The sequence below is a fragment of the Ochotona princeps genome, chromosome 5 (genome assembly GCF_030435755.1).
Source record: "Ochotona princeps isolate mOchPri1 chromosome 5, mOchPri1.hap1, whole genome shotgun sequence".
In the NCBI taxonomy this organism is placed as follows: Eukaryota; Metazoa; Chordata; class Mammalia; order Lagomorpha; family Ochotonidae; genus Ochotona; species Ochotona princeps.
Window position 1 is genome coordinate 58,025,688 of NC_080836.1, and position 19,482 is coordinate 58,045,169.

A 19,482-nucleotide genomic window follows, 5' to 3' on the forward strand; every position below is an offset into this window, starting at 1 on the left:
ACGAGCTCATATGTTGAAGTCCCAATTTCTCGGTTGTGATTCTGCAACTGTGTTTATGTATAAGATCTTGAAACAGATGATTCTGATCAGATGGGACCCTTATCTAACATGACTGGTGTCCTTCTCAGGCAGGAAGGTAGCATAGGGAAACGACTGAGAAGAGGCAGCAAGAAGGCAGCCATTTGCAAACCAAGGAGTTCTCAGAAGGTAACCCATCCATCTTGATCTTGATCAGATTATTCTTGTTTAAGCCATCCAGTCTGTGGTGTTTTGCATGGCAGCCCTAGCTAGCTAATGAACACATTTCATAGCTTCTCACTGCATTTAACGTATCACGACTTTTAGGTTTAAGAGTCATTCCCTGAATGCACACCACTAGATTTAACTTGTCTTTATGTCAACTGCATGTCTTCATACATTAAAAAAAAAACCTCAAAATGTTTTTGAGATAAATTATTTGCATTAAAATGGTGGGCTCAGCAATACTTGATTAGGCAGTAAGAGTTGATGTGACATTCCTAAAGTACCCCAATTTGATGGAAAATTTAAAAAATATTCTGTAGTTTCCATCCTAAACAGATGCAGACTCATCATCCATGTATCCAATGACATTACTTTCAATGATTCATTTGTGCTTCACGTGTTATTAAGCACTAATAGGCACCATTCCTTATTTCCTGGAACTTACACTGTAGTAAGGAAAGCCAGACAACAGACAAATGATTCTACTCATACGACATGTCAACTGCTGAAAGAGCAAGAAATGCAAAGTAGGATAGAGGATCCTGTGTGATGAGATGGAAATCATAGGAATCTTGCGAGTACTTACATGCCCTAAAATGGAATAGGTACCTCCCAATACAGTGATAAAATATACCTATCTTGCCTGCACTGTAGAAAACAAGTGTTTATACTATGGTGTGAAAGTATCTTGAGAGAATGAAATGTATACAATGTTATGGAAGCAGAGTGAGACTCTCCAATAATTTTTTGGTGTACTTACAGAGTAAAATGAAAAGGAGATGTCACATTCATTGTGAGCAATATTTCCATCTGTATCATGCTTTATTTGTTAAATGCCTTATTTATTTATTTGGATGTTGGTGTTGCAGACAGAGAAAAAGAAAGAGGAAGAGGAGGTGGAAGCAGAAGAACGGGAAAGGAAGAGAGAAAGAGGGAGAGAGAGGCAGTGTAAAACAGAGACGGAGAGAGTGAGAGCACCACTACCTTCTGCCCTCTTTCACTTCCCAAATTGCCTGCAACAGTTCGGGTCAGACCAGGCTGAAGCCAGAATACAGGAGTTTCTTCTAGGTGCCCCGTAGAAGTGCAGGGGCCCAAGCACGTGGGTCATCTTCTGCTGCTTTCTTAAGCACATTAGCAGAGAGCTGGATCAGAAATGGAGCAGCCAGGATTCGAACTGGCACCCATATCAGATACAGGCAGTGGCTTAACCCATTACAAAATGTCTTCCTCTGTATATTTTATTATTTTGATGCCTCATTAGAAAATCATGAGTGATTTCATTCTAATATTAGATAATATGATGTATATCATATCATAAATCTTTAATAAAGATTTTTATGGCTATCCAAACAAAGAGCTTCATGTTGTAAGAGGAAAGACCCAGCAGCAGTCACAGGCAGCCAAGCACAGCATCCACTACCACTTGCTGCGGTCTTCTCTCTGGGCTTCATCTGCCACATTTCTGGGAATTGTTCTTGGTCTCAGAGGAAGGACAGCAGGGAATACATAGAAATGATTCCTCAGAGCAGTCTGGCACAGAAAAGACCCAGGACTATCTCACATGGGGCTGTTATCAGAAAGTAGGACTTGCTTTTAAAAGTGACAACAGTACTGTTCTTCCTAGCCATGAAGGAAAAGGAAGCAGGAGTGCTGAGACAGCACTTGAGTTTTCCCACTGATTTCATAAGAAGGCAAAGGGAGCCTTTTCCAACTTTCTCAAACCTGTGAACTAAACCCTTATATGAATGAAAGGGCCACAGATTTCAGCCTCAACTTGATGCCAACTTAAAGTATTACTGGATAGCTGTATATTTTGCTAGAAATCGTTTTGTTGGGAAAACAGATATAGTGTATATATTTATAAGCTGAGTACTGTTCTGGCTTTATCACCCTGGAGATGAACAGGAAGGGGGAAACAGACAGAAAGAAATGAGAATGAGAGTGCCTGAAGGTGGCTAAGTCAGCAGGTTTTACCTTTGGCTGTGCAGTTCCTCCCTTGGGTCCTTACCATGTTTGCTGGCCAGTTGCTCTCCCCCAAAGCCTATTCCCTGATTAGGCAGTTGAGTGAGGACCTGGAAACTTGCCACTCTGCTTTCTGTTACATCAGTTTCCATACAGATTTGTCCCATGTCAAAGCGCTGGCAACCTAAGCAGAGAGCTCACCATACAAGCGTTGAGTCAGGTCAGTAACTTCCCGGATCCTCTGCTCTTGCTGCGGCACTGAGGGTGCAATGAACTTCTTGAACTGCTGGTGCAGAATTTCCACAGCTTCCTTTGTCTTGCACTCTGTGGAATATTTCCCAACTCTCACAACTGTGGCACTTGCATCTTCATACCAAAAGTGACACTACATGACAAGAAAATAATGCAAGATTAAAGAGTCGCCATGCCCCAGTTTTTGTTAACTAGGAAAAGTGTTATATTTTAGTATGAAACTTTAGGTTTACCTAGGTAAACTTTCTTAGTTACAGTACATAAAAACATGAACATATACGTTTGGGCAGTAGAGGCAGAAATAAGAAAGAAAACTGTGGGAATGTGTTTCATTTTCCTAACTTCTCAGGTATGCCTAAAATGTAATCATTAAGAGGAGAATTGTGAGAACAAGTAACTCAAAAATTACTTGGCACTAACTGGACCCCAAATTGGAAAGAAAAAAAAGGCAAAACATTCACAATCTAGCATAATAAATTTTGAATCTTTTAAAATAAAAAATCTAGATGAAGGAAATATCCCCAAACAGTATGTCATCTTTCAAAATAGAAGCTATTCATTGTTTTTATTCGAAAAAATTTATTATTATTTGAAATGCAAAGTAACAGAGAGAAGGGGACAGACACACACACCCCTTCCATCCACAGGTTCACTCCCCAATTGGCCTCACTGGCCAGAGCTGAGCCAGTCCTAAACCTGGAGCCAGGAATTTCCTCCATGTCCACCATGTGGGTGCAAGGACGGAAGCACTTGGGCCATACTCTACTGCTTTTCGATGGCCCTGAGCAGGGAATTGGATGGGAAGTTAAGCAGCAGTGACTTGAACTGGGATCTACATGGGATGTTGGGACCACCATAAAAGCCCAGCTCACCAAGCCATGCCACTAGCCCCAGCATATTTTCAAACCATAGTAGGGAACTGATTACAATTTTTCACTAAAAATAAAGGACTGGGATAAAAGGAATGACACTGGATGAAAAATAGAAACTCAAAACCCTGTTAGAAGCTGTTTTTAAATAACTGTCCCCAAGCTGCAGCATTCCTACACATCCGGAGCAGTAGAGTGATCACCTCCATCCTCAATGTGGGGTTCAATCTACAGGTTCCACTGTGTTAGAGGTAGAGTAAGACATGTCATCCTTCAGAACAGCGCACAACTAAGGAAATTCAAGATCCGCAAGCTCAGTGCTTCCTCAATGCCAAGCACAAGCTCCCCTTTACTGTCAACTTTTGCATCTTTTACAGGCACAATGCAGTTCATTTTCTCAACAATAATTAACTGTACATCATAAATTGCAGTATCACTTTTCTCTAAATATTTTCAAATTCTGTGAGATAAATAAGCCAAATTGATTGTTGGAAACAGGTGACCAGTAGTGAGTATGATTTCCTAATGATTAAATATCTTGACTTAATGAGACTATGGTGGAACATGAAACCTCATACATTGCTGGTTAGCTCTAAAGAGCTACTGGCTTATATCATATAAAACCTCATAACATTCATCCCTTTTGATCCAAAAATCCTGTCTTAGGAAAATACCTGATGGAAACTGTCATGAAAATGAATATAATTTATAGGATTAATGATAGTCATAGCTAATGCAATAGTTTTAAAATAGAAAACTAACTTTTAAAACATTGTAAAAAGATTTCCATTATAAGTTACCTCCTCTATTATTTCTTGAAGATGCTCTGTCAGGTCCAAATTTCTTCTGTAATCTGTAACCACTTTGTCAAAGTCATCCACATGTTTCCGCAAATCCTTCAGGGTTTCCGAGAGGACATTAACTTTGTTACTTGGATAATTGAAGAACAAATCAGAAGCTTTATTACTAATTTTTTCTATTTTCCTTTTCAAAACCTGTACAGAAATGTAAAACATTCAATTTTTATTTATTCTGTTAGTGACAGAAAATCAGAAATCTCTTCATAGTTACTCCCACAATTTGATCTGGAAATAACAGGTTTTCTTCCAGATATTCTATTAACTCAGCATTCTACCAGGATCTATTTTTTAAAGACATCATACAATCAAGACCAAATACTTGGTGTCAGTATTATGACACAGCAGGTTAAGCTGCTGCCTTTAACACTGGCCTTCCATGCAACTGCCTGTTCAAAGCCCTGGCTGCTCTACTTACAACCCAGCTTCCTGCTAATGCACCCAGGAAAGCAGAAGACGGCTTGAGTATTTAGATGACTGTCACCCATGTGGGAGATCCAGAGTTCCTGGCTCCTGGGTTAAGCCTATCCCTGTCCTAGTCATTGTGGTCATATGTGGAGCCAACTAGCAAGATCCTTCCTCCTTCCTCCCTCCTTTCAGTACCCCTCTTTCTGTAACTCTGTCAATGAAATAAAATAAATTCTATTGAAAAATCAAATGCTTCTCTTCTTAAAGCTTCATGTCTCCTGGGAAAGGCATCCAAACCAGTTAGAGCGCACCTATGATTGTCAAGAGGACAAAGGAGTGGTGGAAGAAATTCTTGGTACAGACAAGAGGAAGGAAAGGAAGCGGGGAGTGAAATGTGTATGTACAGGAGGAGAAAATGGAGATACACAGGGCAAGTAGGTTGGACAGAAATCATTCCGGAATTTCCCAGAATGTAAATCAACTCTTATATAACTGTCATGAAATGGTAAACCACCATTTCAGTTCTAATCCCATTTGGAAAAAAAGAATTAATACCTAGAACTAAAATGAACAATGATTTTGCAACAGCTGTTGTAGTACAAGCATACACACATACCATACTTTCCCATTACCTGTATTTTTTCTCCATACGTATCAACTTGCTGAATTTGGTATTTAAGAGTCCTCAGATTTCGAGTTTTTTCATTTTTCTTAGAATAGTTAAACTTCAAATTGTTGAATTTCTTTTTGGTATCTTTGAATGATTCTTTGAGCTTTAGTTTAAAAAAGAAACAAACGATTTTCATAAAATGAGAACACATTCATTTGTAATAAATCAATAATATTTTAAGATAACATTCTTCAGGCCCAGCGGCGTGGCCTAGCGGCTAAGTCCTCGCCTTGAAAGCCCCAGGATCCCATGTGGGCGCCGGTTCTGGTCCTGGCAGCTCCACTTCCCATCCAGCTCCCTGCTTGTGGCCTGGGAAAGCAGTTGAGGACGGCCCAATGCATTGGGACACTGCACCCACGTGGGAGACCCGGAAGAGGTTCCAGGTTCCCGGCTTTGGATCGGCGCGCACCGGCCCGTTGCGGCTCACCTGGGGAGTGAATTATCAGACAGAAGATATTCCTCTCTGTCTCTCCTCCTCTGTGTATATCTGGCTGTAATAAAATGAATAAATCTTAAAAACAAAACGATAACATTCTTCAAAATGCATTCAGAATGAAGCAGACCAACTAAGAAAGTTGGAAACACAGAGATCTTCCATCTACAGGATGACTCTCCAAATACCTCAACTACCAGAACCAAGCCATGCCAAAGCAGGAGCCAGGAGCTCTATCTTGGCCTCTGACATGTGTAACAAGGACCCAAATACTTCAACCATCCTTAGCTACCTGCTCAGGTTCATTATCAGTAAGCTGGATTGGAAGTTGAGTGGCCAGGACTTAACCTACACTCTAATGAGATATGGGTGGCACAGATAGGCAGTTTCACTCATTGTGCTGCAATACTGACTCCTTTCAACTGATCTTGTTCTCTTTATGTTAATATTTGTCCCAAATTTTTCATTTTTCCAAATTCTCTCTTACAGCTGTTATGCATACATTTATTAAAGATCCAAGGAGCTGTTCATATTGAAGAGAGCAGTGCAGTGATGACATCAAGGCCACCTGCGATATTGGTGCCGTGAAAGAGAAGTCCAAACATGTGCTTTAGTAGGGAAAGATAAAAGATTTTTTCATAGGAAATATTCAGAGAGTTTTACTTCTTGGATCTAGGACATGTTCTTCAATAACAAAATGTAAAGTGAAAGTTGTTGCATGTGATGATTAACTTACATAGAAGGAGTATATTGATCCACAGTTTAATGAACATTTCCACTTTAGCACTGTACCAAAATTTCAAGCAATCCAGTCCCATTAGACACACAACTCTCCCTTCCCTTCTCTGTATTCAAGAAGAAGAGTAAGAATATTAGCTGGCAACTATCTCTGCATTTCTGGCAAAGAGATGTATAGAAAAACATAAATCTTCTTAGATTGTAGAGACATTTAACAGCAAGAGTGAAAAACAGTGTGGGTGATAACTTTGAGCCATCACAAGAAAGCTGGAAGATGTTTAAAATCCTTTCTGATGACACCTAAACTATTTGGAGGAAAGGTAAACCCATATACATTCTTAAACCTGCCCAGGAAAATGTGTGTTTTCTCACAATATTTATTTTAAGGATACAACTTTGACCTTATCTTGACTGTTCCTTGGAGGTAATCATGGGTAAAGCATTAGAAGATCTGTGTACAGAGTAATGATTACCCTGCTACATTTTTTTTTGCATTTGATTCACCTTTACCTCATCTACATTATCTTGTATAATAAATGAAACTATTGAACATTAGTTTTCATCTACACACTAATTGAGGAACAGAAATCACATAAAACATTTTAATTAATAAATCAAAATGTTCAAAAGTAGAAAGAGCTGTAGTTTAAAATTTAAAAATTAATCATTCTATCAGAATTTAGGAATATATTTAAAAGATGATGCTCAGTTGGCATATTAACAAGAGATTAATATTTGTATTTTATGACAGAAGAAGACACATTAGGTCATTTTATAGGATTGAGGCATGAAAGATTCACATTCAGTTAGTCATTCATGCAAAACATTGGCAAATCTTATGTGAAATTGTCCCTTAATCTCATAATTTGCAACAAAAATATGTTACATTCTACTTTTGAGAAAATTAAAAATCATTGATTTTTGTCTAGGTTTTATTTTGTTTATTTGAGAAAATTACAGAAAGAAAGAAAGACACAGGAAAACATTTTGCTGGTTCACTTCCAAATGACTACAACTGCCAGGCTTGGACCAGGCCAAAGCCAAGAGTGAGGAGCTTCTTCCGGGTCTCCCTCTTGGGTATGAGGGCCCAAGGATTTGAGCCATCCTCTGCACATCAGCAGGAAGCTGGGTGGGAAATGAAGCAATCAGGCCTTAACTAGTTCCCATAAGGAATTCTGACATCACAGACAGCGAGTTGGCCTGATGCCTGCCACAGCATTTTCCTCGGAAATTCTTAGTTTTAAAAATCATTTCCTTACTGTCAAATTATTGTTCAATGAATGCTGAGTTTCAATTTGGTATGATGAAAAAGTTCTGTGATGGATAACAGTGATGACTATACAATAATGTGAACATATGAAATACCACACCATTGAACCACACATAAAATGGTTAAACGGTAAGTATTGTGCACATTTTACAACTAAAAAGTAAAAGAAAGTAGAAGAAAACAAATCTTATTGATAATATTTATCCATTGGAAAATTTTACACTTTTATTTATTGAAACATGACTCAGGTTACAATGTTTAGCCCAGAGGAAGGAAAAGGGGCTCTGTCGTGAGCCTGATAAACATGGGTTCCATCTGCTTGTGAAAATAGAAAATTTCAAAGTCTATGGAAAGGCTATGCAAGGAACGGAGAAAGGCCGAGACTTAATACTTGAGTTCTAAATCACAGGACTTCAGATCAACTTGGCTTCAGAAGCGCAACACTACTAAATGATGAGTGAGATGCTCTTTGCTTCAGAGCATATGCACTTTCACTGTCAATGATTTATAAGGCCAAAGAATGTTCATGACGCTACGGATATGTGAAATGGGATCAGCTTCTTTCTGACACATGAGCTCCCTTGACACAGTGGGTGGCACTTTGCTCTTTTGATTTAAAAATCAAAACCCCTGAGTCGTCTTCAAATGAAACTCAAGATGTACAGACAAGGCTGTACACAGGAACTACCTCCAACAACTGAAAACTTGACCACACTTTTCCTACCTGCATATTTCAGTCTGAAAACTTAACTTTCCATCTAATCCCCACACAACTGGTGTCAGATGTTGGAGTGAGCTGAGGGATATGGCAGTTTGGCTGCAGTATCATTGTTCATGCAGCTGTTTCTAACTTTAGTCAGCCTGTCAACAATGGGGAACGGTGGGGATGGCTAGGACAACTGCTCAACTCAAACGAATAAGCAGAGGAAACACGCAAGGACTGGGGTGAGAAAAATGTCATCTTATTACTATACTTAAATGTAGCTGCAGTTGATATTAATGAAACTTCTAAATATCTCAAAAAATCAGAGAAATGATTTTTTTTCCTGCCTTTCATCTTGCTTGGCTCCTCTATGTTTACTATAGGATAAGAAAAGTCAAGATGGCTAAAATTAGATTAAAAGTTACTGAAATTTAAAAACTATGGTTCTTTTGAAACTACAGAATAAACGTTTTCACCAGCAAGCCTTAAGCCCCCTCTCAAAGTCAGGAATGACCAATGATACTCCAAGAGCAGAAGGGAGAGAGGCTGCTGACAAGCAAGGATCGCCTGCTATTTTTAGAGTTAATGAAGCCAGTTGAGGCAGCTCTGGCGCAAGAATGTATTTGTTAAGGTTGTAGCTGGCAGGGCCAATTGTGAAAGGAACATGGGACTCTTTAAAAATAGGATATGTATTGTTTTTAAACCCTTTCCTTAGAATTGTATGTAGCATACCTTTGGCCAGAAGGAAAGATGCAAAGTGAATCATCAATTTTCATTTCTCTCACAGTTCCACTCCTTTCCTTGCTTACAATTTTGCCCACTGAAGAAAAGAAAAAAAGCTTTCTGCTATTCATTTTCAGGTACAGAATGGCTTCAGTATCATCACCTCCCAGGGATGCCTGCGTTTAAAATGAAGATATGGAAAGTCTCGAAGCTCAACCTAACTCACTTGCCACTGCAATTAATGGGAAGACAGTTTTACAGACTTTAGGACATGGCTGCTGGTCTTGTTCAATTTTGCAACCACATCACTGACTTACTGTTCCTGATGCCAACCCTGGAGCTACAGGATGTGGGCAACTCGGGAAATGAAGACAGGGGCTCCATCTTAAGTTGTAGGTGGTGACAGGTCTCAGTAAAACAGCTTACCCATGCTCTCTATTTTGTGTCTGCTAAAATATTAAGCTTGATTTTCTAGATATAATTTTGAACTTCTGCTTTCTGTATTCTTTAAGAAAACAATTATTTTGCAACTGTTAAATGCTAACATTTTAAGAGATTTGAACTGTATGGTAGGGGTCTCCAAAAACAAATGATAAACTTTCCTGTCCTTTTACAAAAGAGATCCAGAATGAAATCTGATTAATCGGTGCCTGCCATTATTGAGACCCTGAATTTAAATTTCCCCTGGACTTCAAGACTTTTGAGACCATTTATATTCTTAGGGTGGCACCCAATCTCCACATTATATATTCATTTGTTGTTTGCAACACAAAAAGAAAGACAGTTAGAGGGAGGAGGGAAGGACAGAGGGGAGAAAGAGAGCTCCCATAAGCTTTCTGTTATGACCAGTACCAAGCCAGGCAGATACCAGGAGCTAAGAACTCAATCTGAACTTCACATGGGTGGCAGGAATCCAGTTACTTAAGCCACTCCTATTGCCTCTCAGGTTCAGCATTAGTCGGAAGCAGAGCCAGGTATCCAACCAAGACACTCTAATAAGGAACATTAGGCTGAATGCCCACCCCAAAGATTATTTTTTGACATTATGAACTCAGGCTATAAATCTGGAAAGTAATTATTGTCTGTCCTCTACCATCAAGCTACCCTGTGGGCTATTTTGACTTTTTCTAAAACGTTTGCTTCCTTTCCTGTGAGTGTTGTACATGGTCATTTTGTCAGTAGCAAAGTGCCGCACAGTCAGGCAGTGTTGGGTATATTAATTGTGCAGGTGTCTACAGTGGCCCTGTCCCTCTATTCTAACTCACTGCTTCTAATCTGACATGTAATTTTGGAACTCAGGAGACTGGCTAATACTGACAAAACAGAACCGGTACCATATGAGCAAATGTCCAAATTATGGAATGTGTATGCTAAGTCCATTTCAGCTAACTTTTTGTGGGTAAGAGATCATTGCAGTAGAAAAACTTAGGAGTAATGTAGTGTTATTATCTGAAAGTCTTTTTGTGGAACTTATTTTGAGAAATTGTATATTGACCCGATTCTGCCATTACTATTCTTTACAGCAAAGTAATTATTTGTGACTCATGAGAATAGCCTCTAGTTGCAAATTTCCATTAATACTATGTAAATATAAAGGTAATTTTTGGCCAAGTTCTGAGAAGAAAACATGCTCAATATTACCTTATTGTGTTTTAAAATATGTATATGTAAAGACTGAGCGACTGACCATGTCCCTCTGTCACAGACTATGCCAGAAAATATATGTATAACACTTCAGATACAAAAAATATGCACAGGTTGGCAAGAAAAGGTGTGGTTATATTCAACACTCACGAATACAAATGTATTTCTGACTGAAATGAATGGAAAAATTCCCCCCCAAAATAGTAGTTTGATAGCCATGTTACTCCAAAAAACAATTTCATGGGTATGTTCTCCAGTAGGTAGACACAGAAAAAAAATAAATAAAATTGAACGTTTTCCATGTCCTGGAATTGAGTTAAATGCTTATTACTCAAAAAGAATTAAGCCATGAAATCATTTTTTGTTACCTTTAAAGAATGTCATGTCACATGAAAAATAAAAAACTTATTTAATTTTCCTTTCCGATGCTGAATCTCTTCTAAAGCCCTTCAATGTCACCTAATCTCAAGTCAGCTACAGCATAGTCAATAAGGACATTTTTTTGCTGATTTAACCGAATGAACTGTTCTATTATATCAAATCACAATAAAATTTTACATGGTGGCAGGTGTTTGTGGTGGGGGTTAAGCTGATACTGGGATTCTTGTACCCCATAGTGGAGTGCCTGCGTGCAGCCCTGGCTCTGCTCCCTGTCTCAGTTCCCATTATTATGCCCTTTGGAGGCAGCAAGTGAGGATTCCAGCAGTTTGGTTCTTGCCACTGATGTAGGAGACCCAGACTGAGTTCTTGGCTCCATGCTTTGGCAAGATGACTCCCTGATGTTGTGGACATCTGGGGAAATGAGACAACAAGGGAGCACACATGTTCTGTTCCTTCAAGTAAATTTTAAAACTCTTCTAACAGATCTGTTAGAAAACTGGATAGAACACAGCATAGGCAGAGGATCAGGCAGAAGTTGAATGAAACTCAACATTATGTGAATGATGAATTCTGAGCTTAGCAAACAACCAGTGTGCTAGTGCCTCACACATAAGACTCTGACTCAAAGTTGACGCCCTGGAATTCTACGGGCAGAAACGCTGTATTCCTCCAGCACATGTCTAAAATGAAAGTCATGTGTATACACCCATTTCTTGCAAAAAAAAAAAAAAAAGATGCTGAACCAGACATTCTCAAAAATCTATTGCAACTCAGAGTCTGTGCTCTTTAAAGAAACATTTCAAACATACTGGAAGCAGAATAATTAGTATTTAGAAATAAACATTAAACATCAAATGTTATACTTGGTCCGTCTTTCTTGGCAAGGTATCTGATGTTACTTTCTTTTATGGAAATATATTTAATGTAACATATCATATATAGTTTCACAAAAATATTTTTATAGCTTATGTAATATTTTAATACAGATAATGATACTACCATCACTAACATTTAGATGCCTAATATTTTGTCACTGTTGGAAATGGTGATTCGTTTGTATACTGATATTCCCACCACAAACTAGAATGCAACATTTCTCTGTTTTTCTAGGGACATACAAATATTCCTTCTGATTATTTTTGTGAGGCTTTTGGCTGGATGGGTTACTGGATGGGTTACTACAGTCTGATATGCATACTATAGCTCTACAAAAGAAAAAATGGAAAAGTAGAAAAGATCCAATGTTTTCAAGGTTTTAAACGTGAAAATGCAGCTTTTATCAAAGATCTGTGATATAGAAGCAGAGGGGAAGGATACCTCTCTTAATATTTGAGGGTATGTGAAAGGGGTGCGTGATTCCTAAATCAAATCCGCAGGTATCTGGTTGCCCTGATAGGGAACAGACAATCCTGGGATGTTCCTCCTATGCCTGGAAGGGACATCTGTCACCCTGGCTGGCTGGCTGCCTCCCAGCGCAGGCTCATCATGAGGCAGTCCCTATAAATAGAATGCCTGGGAAAAGGGCCTGCACAGGGAGACCCAGCTCCACAAATGTCACAGCCCTTCAGAGAGGTGGCCTCAAGCCCAAGGGGGCTAGGAAGAACCCTTAGCCTGCCTCACTTGTGCTTTCAGTAGAGTTGGACCATTGCAGCAGAAGGGTACATTCCTGGCAAGACAGAGATACACAAAATGGAGGAAAAGAAAATGGAGAAGGCAGCAAAAGCAGCAGTGAGGAACAAGATGTAGGATAACTATGGTGAAAGATTTTTAAAAATGTGTTTCTATGGCTAAATGCAAAGCTTTAGCATTGGCGAAATGAAAGTCCTCAGATCATTTTCTTCCACAAAACCTGATGAAAGTGTGGGTTGCAATAGTGGAATCCAGAAAAGGCTATTCTACTACACGGAGGTCTACACTGTGGCTCCAATCCTGAGGAGTGGGCTAGTCTAGCCCAAAACAACTTGGGGCACCAGCTAGCAGCAGCAGCATCTCTACAACCCTGTAGCACATTACTGAAATGAAAATCTGTGTCAGATCTGCCTTCCTGCCTCCCACTGGGTAAACAAAATCAAAGTGGCCAGTCCTACTATCCTCCTCTCTCACTTCCCTTCTCCTGCACCTGCCTGTTGTCCCCCAAAAGCACTGCCTGAAGAAACGGATGCTTCAACTGGAGCACTATTCAAGTGCACTGCCCACAGTTTAGTCCATGCGTTCATGTTGCTTGATGGTCCCAAATTAGGTAAACTGGGAATGGACAGAAAATTCAAGAATGTTTCCTACCTCTCTTTCTATCACTTGCTTTTTCTGTGGACCTACTGTGCAAAGAACTCAAAGAAACATATTGCTGTAAAAGGAAATTAAACTTATGGTTGCCCTGGAGTTCCTCTATGAATGCCCAGTCACGAATCAGGACCCTTGGTATCTGAGTTTTTTCCCCCAGAACAGGAAGCCTTTGAATGAGAAAAGCCATGCAGAGACAGGTGGTGGCTGTGTGTTATTTACAGCTGCGAGGAGGGATTGTGCTTGCTGGGAGTGGGGGCATGGAAGAGCACTTTCATCTGTTCTTTTCTTTTTTCTCTGGAAATTCTTCAGCCAGAAAAGCCACTCCGCTGGAGCCTGTAGGAAGCTAGCCACTTGACTTGGGCGATAAGAGTCTTTAACCTCTGAAGCCAAGAGCCTGCTCCCTGCCCTCCACATCCCCTCCACCATGAGTCAATTGCACTTAAATAGAATCTCAGCAGGCTGGAGCGGGCTGCCATGGGTCAGTGTCACCCTTTCTTCAGTGCCCTGGCAGAGCTGGAGCCACTCAAGCAAATGACTACTATTAGGATTTGAGTGTGGACAGAGGGAGGGAAGCACACTTCAAATAAAAGCAAGGACAGAGAATTGTAACACTTCACTGTGTGCTTTTCTATGCGTTGTCAACATACTCAATTCAAATTTACAAAATCTGAGGCTAGTGGTTGGCAAAGGAGAGTGTGAGAAGAAAGGCTCCTGACTCACCGTGCATGCATTACGTGAATGTGCATGCGCGCAGACACAGAGGAGCTTCTAGAACATGCCCATCACATGGCCCTCATACCTCATTGATCTCATCTCTTAAGTTGCAGTACTGCAAGCTGCGGGCCAGCGTCCGGTCCCAGTCCTCAGCCCGGATGATCCAGGTCCGGCTGTCCTCTTCCAAACCCTCCAGCTGCTGCTGCAGCTTCTTTGCTGAGACATTAGAGCAGTTCTGCAAAGCAAAGACAAGGAGAAATCACCAGGGGAATGGATGACCACGACAATGAGACAAACATGTAATTCACTTGCATTGTGTAACTCCTAAATGATACTCTTTTGAAAAAGAAATAGGCCCTGATTTATTTTTCCCTTAAACATCCTGGAATATAATTATCTCAAGAAGGGAGCCAGATGCCAACATTATGGAAAGACATTTGCAGCCCTGAATTTCCAGTTTTACAGATTTGCTCATCCCATCCCATTCCTCGGAGACACCGTTCATTATAACATATAATTTTTACTTCAAAAAGCATAAAATATGCATTAGCAACATTGAGCTTCTGCACTGTAATTTTCCTGTCGACTCGAGCTTCCCCTCAAGTTCATTATGCAGGGGCTCCAATCTCTGCTTAGCACACAGGGGCTTCCAGGGTGAAGGCCAGCAAGGATTGCAGACCAATTTACATCCGTGGTGCAAAGTGAGACTTCTTCCTTTTTCTGTTTGAAAATAAATATACTAGTAACATAAACTCTTTTAAAAAGAAAGCTCTTTCCTGGCAAAACCAGACTCCATTAAGCACAACAGATACTCTGTAATTCTGTCTTTCATTTTATAACTCTAGAGTCACTACCTTCCCTATAATTTAGTTCAGCCAATCTGATTTTATTAATGGCATGCATGCTGATCGAATAAGCATAATCTCTTTCCACAAATAATGAATTTTTTAAAAAAAAGAACCCAGTGTATTATTTGATTTGGAACACTTCAATTCCAGGCTCTGCTGTGAAAGTCTATCCGGCAGCATCAAGCAGATCCACTGCCCAGGACCCCAACTGAAGCGAGGGGACATGGGTTCCCCCTACCCCAACTGATAGGGCTAAGGCAGCCAGCTACTCTCAGCCTCCTGTGAGAATGCTGATAAGCTCTAGGATTCAGCCGATTGTTCAGATGTACAAGACTAATGCAATATTGATCGATATAATCATGAAAGTCACATAAGTACATTAGAAATGTTCCAGTATTTATATAAAAAGAGAGGAAACCAAAGTGATGAAATCCCTATGCTGAGGACACATCTGAATTTCCATGTTGATTGCAACACTATTCCCAGAAAATGGAAATAAGCAAAGTGACTATCCACTTAGTATATATGTGGTACATATATGCAATGGAATATTACTTTTCCAGGCAAAGAGGATGAAATTGTTACATTAGCAAAATTATGAGTGGAACTGGAGGTCGCTGACTTCAATAAACCAAGCACAGAAGCACAAATATCATCTGATATCATTTATATGTGGAGTCTAAAAAATAGGTGATCTCATGGAAGTTAAAAATATAATCAGTTACCAGAGAAGGAAGTGAGCAAAAAGGGACTGGGAAAAGTTAATTTATGCGTACTGGATAATAACTAAACAGGATCAGAAGTTCTAGGGTATCACCCATAGTAGGGTAGAGATAAAGTTAATTTACTGTATATTTGTCTCTCAACAAACTTTAGAAGATGGTATTTGGGGATGTCTTTCCTATAAAGAATTGCTAAATGTATGAAAAGACAAATTTACTTACCCTGATTGGATGTTTCATAATATAAACAAGTTATAAAATATTGCAAAGTACCCCATAAACATGTATGATTTTTATGTCAAAATTTTACAAAAAAATTTTAAAACATGAAATAGACTTAATAATACTATTGAAAATAATACTATCTAAACTTAAATAATACTATTTAAACTATTATTAGATATTAAAAAATGCCATTTAATGGTATTAAGCCTGTTCAAGTTGCATACTAATATGCAGTTACTAGTGATCAATATACAAATATTAATAAGATATTTCTATATTCTTTGAAATTGTTTTTGCATTTATATTTTCTATTTTAAGCAGAACTTTTATTTTCATCAGAAATATCTAATCTGTGTTTAAATTTCATAAAATGCAGTTTCAAAATTAGAATCATATGCTCTAGTTTAAAATGAGTATTCAATAACTATAATGAGAATCACTTTAGTTTAAAATTAATTCAAATTTAATAAAACTAATTTTTAGTTCCATAACTGTATTAAGGACATTTCAACTGTGAAGAACTGTCACATGACAGCACACAGCTCTACAATGTAAGCACTCTTTTAAATTAGCATGATAATAGATGTGTTAAATAAGAGTTTTATATTTGGATTTTTTTCCTTAATTTTTTTTACATAAGTAGTACAGATTCACCATAAACAATTATATCAAAGATTTAATGTATTCTTAAATTAACAGATAGGCTTATTATCCCCTTGCGTATTTTGGAACAAACACAGAGGAGGGTATTTGGTGTAATGTTAAGGTGCTCCTTGGGATATCCAAGTTTGAGTCTCTCAGCTCAGCTTCCAGTTCCAAGTCTCTCAGCTCAGCTTCCAGTTCCAAGTACTTCAGTTCCTGCCACCCACACGAGAGTCCCATATTGATTTCTGGACTCCTGGCTCTAGGCTGGCACAGTCTGACTCTTGCAGGCATTGGTGAAATAAACCAATGAGGGCAAGATCTCTTTGCACCTCTCTGCCTTTCAAAGAAGAAAATCAAACAGAGTCAAAAGTATCAGGTATAAATGCTGCTGTCATAAGATGCTTACAGGCCAATGCACTGATGAGATGATGTCTGCTCCTAAGGAAAGGGCCAGTTTATAAAGATGCTCTACGTGGGTCTGCTTCTCCTGAGAGCGGGTAAGATGAATCTGGACATCATGAGCCACATCCAGTTCCTGCAGCTGCCCCAGAAACTCTTTTTCTCTTGATGTGATGAGATGTCCTAGCTGGAATTTAGGGCATTGACAATTAACCTCAGTTTATATAAAGACAGTTTAGAAAAAAAAAGCTGATTCTCAATAACATTTTACTACCTGGTAAAATGCTGATAAGTTCACCCATAATTATTAATGCTGTAGCCTAATACGTGTTTCTGTTCTAGAAATCCGGTAGAGTAAAATCGAGCAGCTAACGACATCAGCTCTATTAATAAAGAAAACACTCTTCAGGGCCTAGCCTAGCACTTTAATAAGACTTTGAACCATGACCTAAGAAAATCCAGAGGTGATTTTGAAGGGATATCCATACATTCCCAGTCTATGTTGAAAGAAGCTAATAATTATGATGTTTTTGTAATAAAATCAGCCACCAAATCATCTTTCCAGAGCACTCCATGATGTCACATTCTTGAGACGCAGACACGTTGGACTTGCTTTCTGCCTTGGAAGAGCTGACACTTGGCTTGTTTGGAAGGAGGGAGAAAACTATGTTAATTAAAAAGCAGGATTCTGATCAAGATGCTCAAGGGGGTGTTTATTTCACCACTTTGAAATAAACAATGACATAAACAGTGAAAGCTCTAGGAATTTCAAAACAAGGATAAATCACTTCAAGTGAGTAATTCTGTTGGGAGACAACAGAGAGAGGAGAAGCCTGTTGGGTAATGGCAACTTGGAACTTGGAATTAGGTGTGGAGGGACAAAGCACCATGACTGGAACACAATATACAAGTACAACATGGGGTATATTAAAAGTTGGGTTGTGTCAATGACTAGCATCTGAATTTGGACTGTTTAAAACAATATTTTAAAAAAAAATCTTTCAGAATCAAAACCCAGACATCCGTGGTAAGCCATGTACCTCTTCTTTGACTCGGTGGAACTGCACCGTCTTGTATAGGACAAGCTCATAATCTTGGATTCTCTCTTTCTGTTTCTGATGCAGGTGAAGAAGGTCCTTCAGCTGTTGAGACTTCTCTCTTACAGGGGCTCCTCGGTCACTCAGGTCTTCTGATTCGTTCATAAGGTAGTGGATTTCATCATTCATTTGCTAAAATATTAAAATCAAGAAAAGAAGTCCAGCTTTTACAAAACTTTTCTCTGTAACTGCAACTGTGAAGATGCAACCTAGAAATGATTCTCATTTGTTAATAAACACTTTGCATTCTTATCTGCTCAGAAATTTTAAAATAATAATAAGCAATGGGGAAGTTTTTTTCCAAGGTAACTTGTTAAGTGAGAAGTCATATATTCCTTTATCACAACAAACATTCTAGTCATTAGGGCTGGGCAATGTCTCAACTGGCTAATCAAGTGCCAGGATCCCATATGAGCAGCAGTTCATGTCCTGGCTGCTCCATTTCCTATCCATCTCCCTGCCTATTGCCTGGGAAAGCAGTGGAGGACGGCTGAAGGTCTTGGGATCCTGCAACCATGTAGGAGACTCGGAAGAAGCTTCTGGCTCCTGGCTTTTGGATTGGCTCAGCACCACCCATTACGGCCATTTGGAGAATGAACCTGCATGTGGAAGATTTTTCTTCTCTGTCTTTATATCTGTAAAAACATCTGACTTTTTTTATGAGAAACCAACATGCACTCCTATGCTCATAGCAGCACAATCAGTAATTGCAAAAACATGGAAACAACCAAAATGCCCATCAACAGAGGATTGGATAAGAAAGCTATGGTTCATCTACTCCATGGAATACTACTCAGCTATTAAAAAAACCAAAATGCAGTTCTTTGTGGCCAAATGGGCCAAACTGGAAACCATAATGCTAAGGGAAATGAGCCAATCACAAAAGGTTAAATACCACATGTTTGCCTTAATTTAAGATGATATGATGTTATGTATAACATGTTATGTTTTGAATGTTATATGTTGTGTATAAACTAAATTGAAGTATAGGTGAGGTGGTCACAGAAGGTGGCTGGGAACTCGTATTTACTTTCAACATGTTGGTTACTCATTACTATGTCAATTAATTCCATAATGATGTAAATTTTTGCTGATGGTATGATGGAGCTTTCAATTGACTGGGATAATACTCTGCTAGCTCTGTCTTCAGACCAGAGAGGGTATACCTAAGAAGCCGTTGAACTTGATTGGACAATAAGATGCTGGACTCTATGTTTGGTGTATGCTTGCAATAGGGGAATCTCAACTGAACTTGAGCTGTGGTTATGCAACAAGGTGGAGGAATCCACCATGGTGGGAGGGTTTGGGGAGGGGTGGGAGAACCCAAGTATCTATGTAACTGTGTCACATAATACAATGTAATTAATGAAATTAAATAAAAAAAAAACATCTGACT

The 19,482-nt window shown here is 39.1% G+C and overlaps 1 protein-coding gene across 1 annotated transcript in view; it reads right to left on the bottom strand.

Annotated features, from left to right (window-relative positions):
• Window positions 1-19,482, bottom strand: part of CCDC141 (coiled-coil domain containing 141) — a 196,047-nt gene that overhangs the window by 18,850 nt on the left and 157,715 nt on the right. The window contains exons 18-23 of the mRNA XM_058664685.1: window positions 18,030-18,218; window positions 16,997-17,176; window positions 14,236-14,385; window positions 5,224-5,364; window positions 4,127-4,321; window positions 2,407-2,590 (exon numbers count right to left, since the gene is read on the bottom strand). Coding sequence (XP_058520668.1) covers window positions 2,407-2,590; window positions 4,127-4,321; window positions 5,224-5,364; window positions 14,236-14,385; window positions 16,997-17,176; window positions 18,030-18,218 — 1,039 coding nt within the window. The remainder of the gene's footprint in view (window positions 1-2,406; window positions 2,591-4,126; window positions 4,322-5,223; window positions 5,365-14,235; window positions 14,386-16,996; window positions 17,177-18,029; window positions 18,219-19,482) is intronic.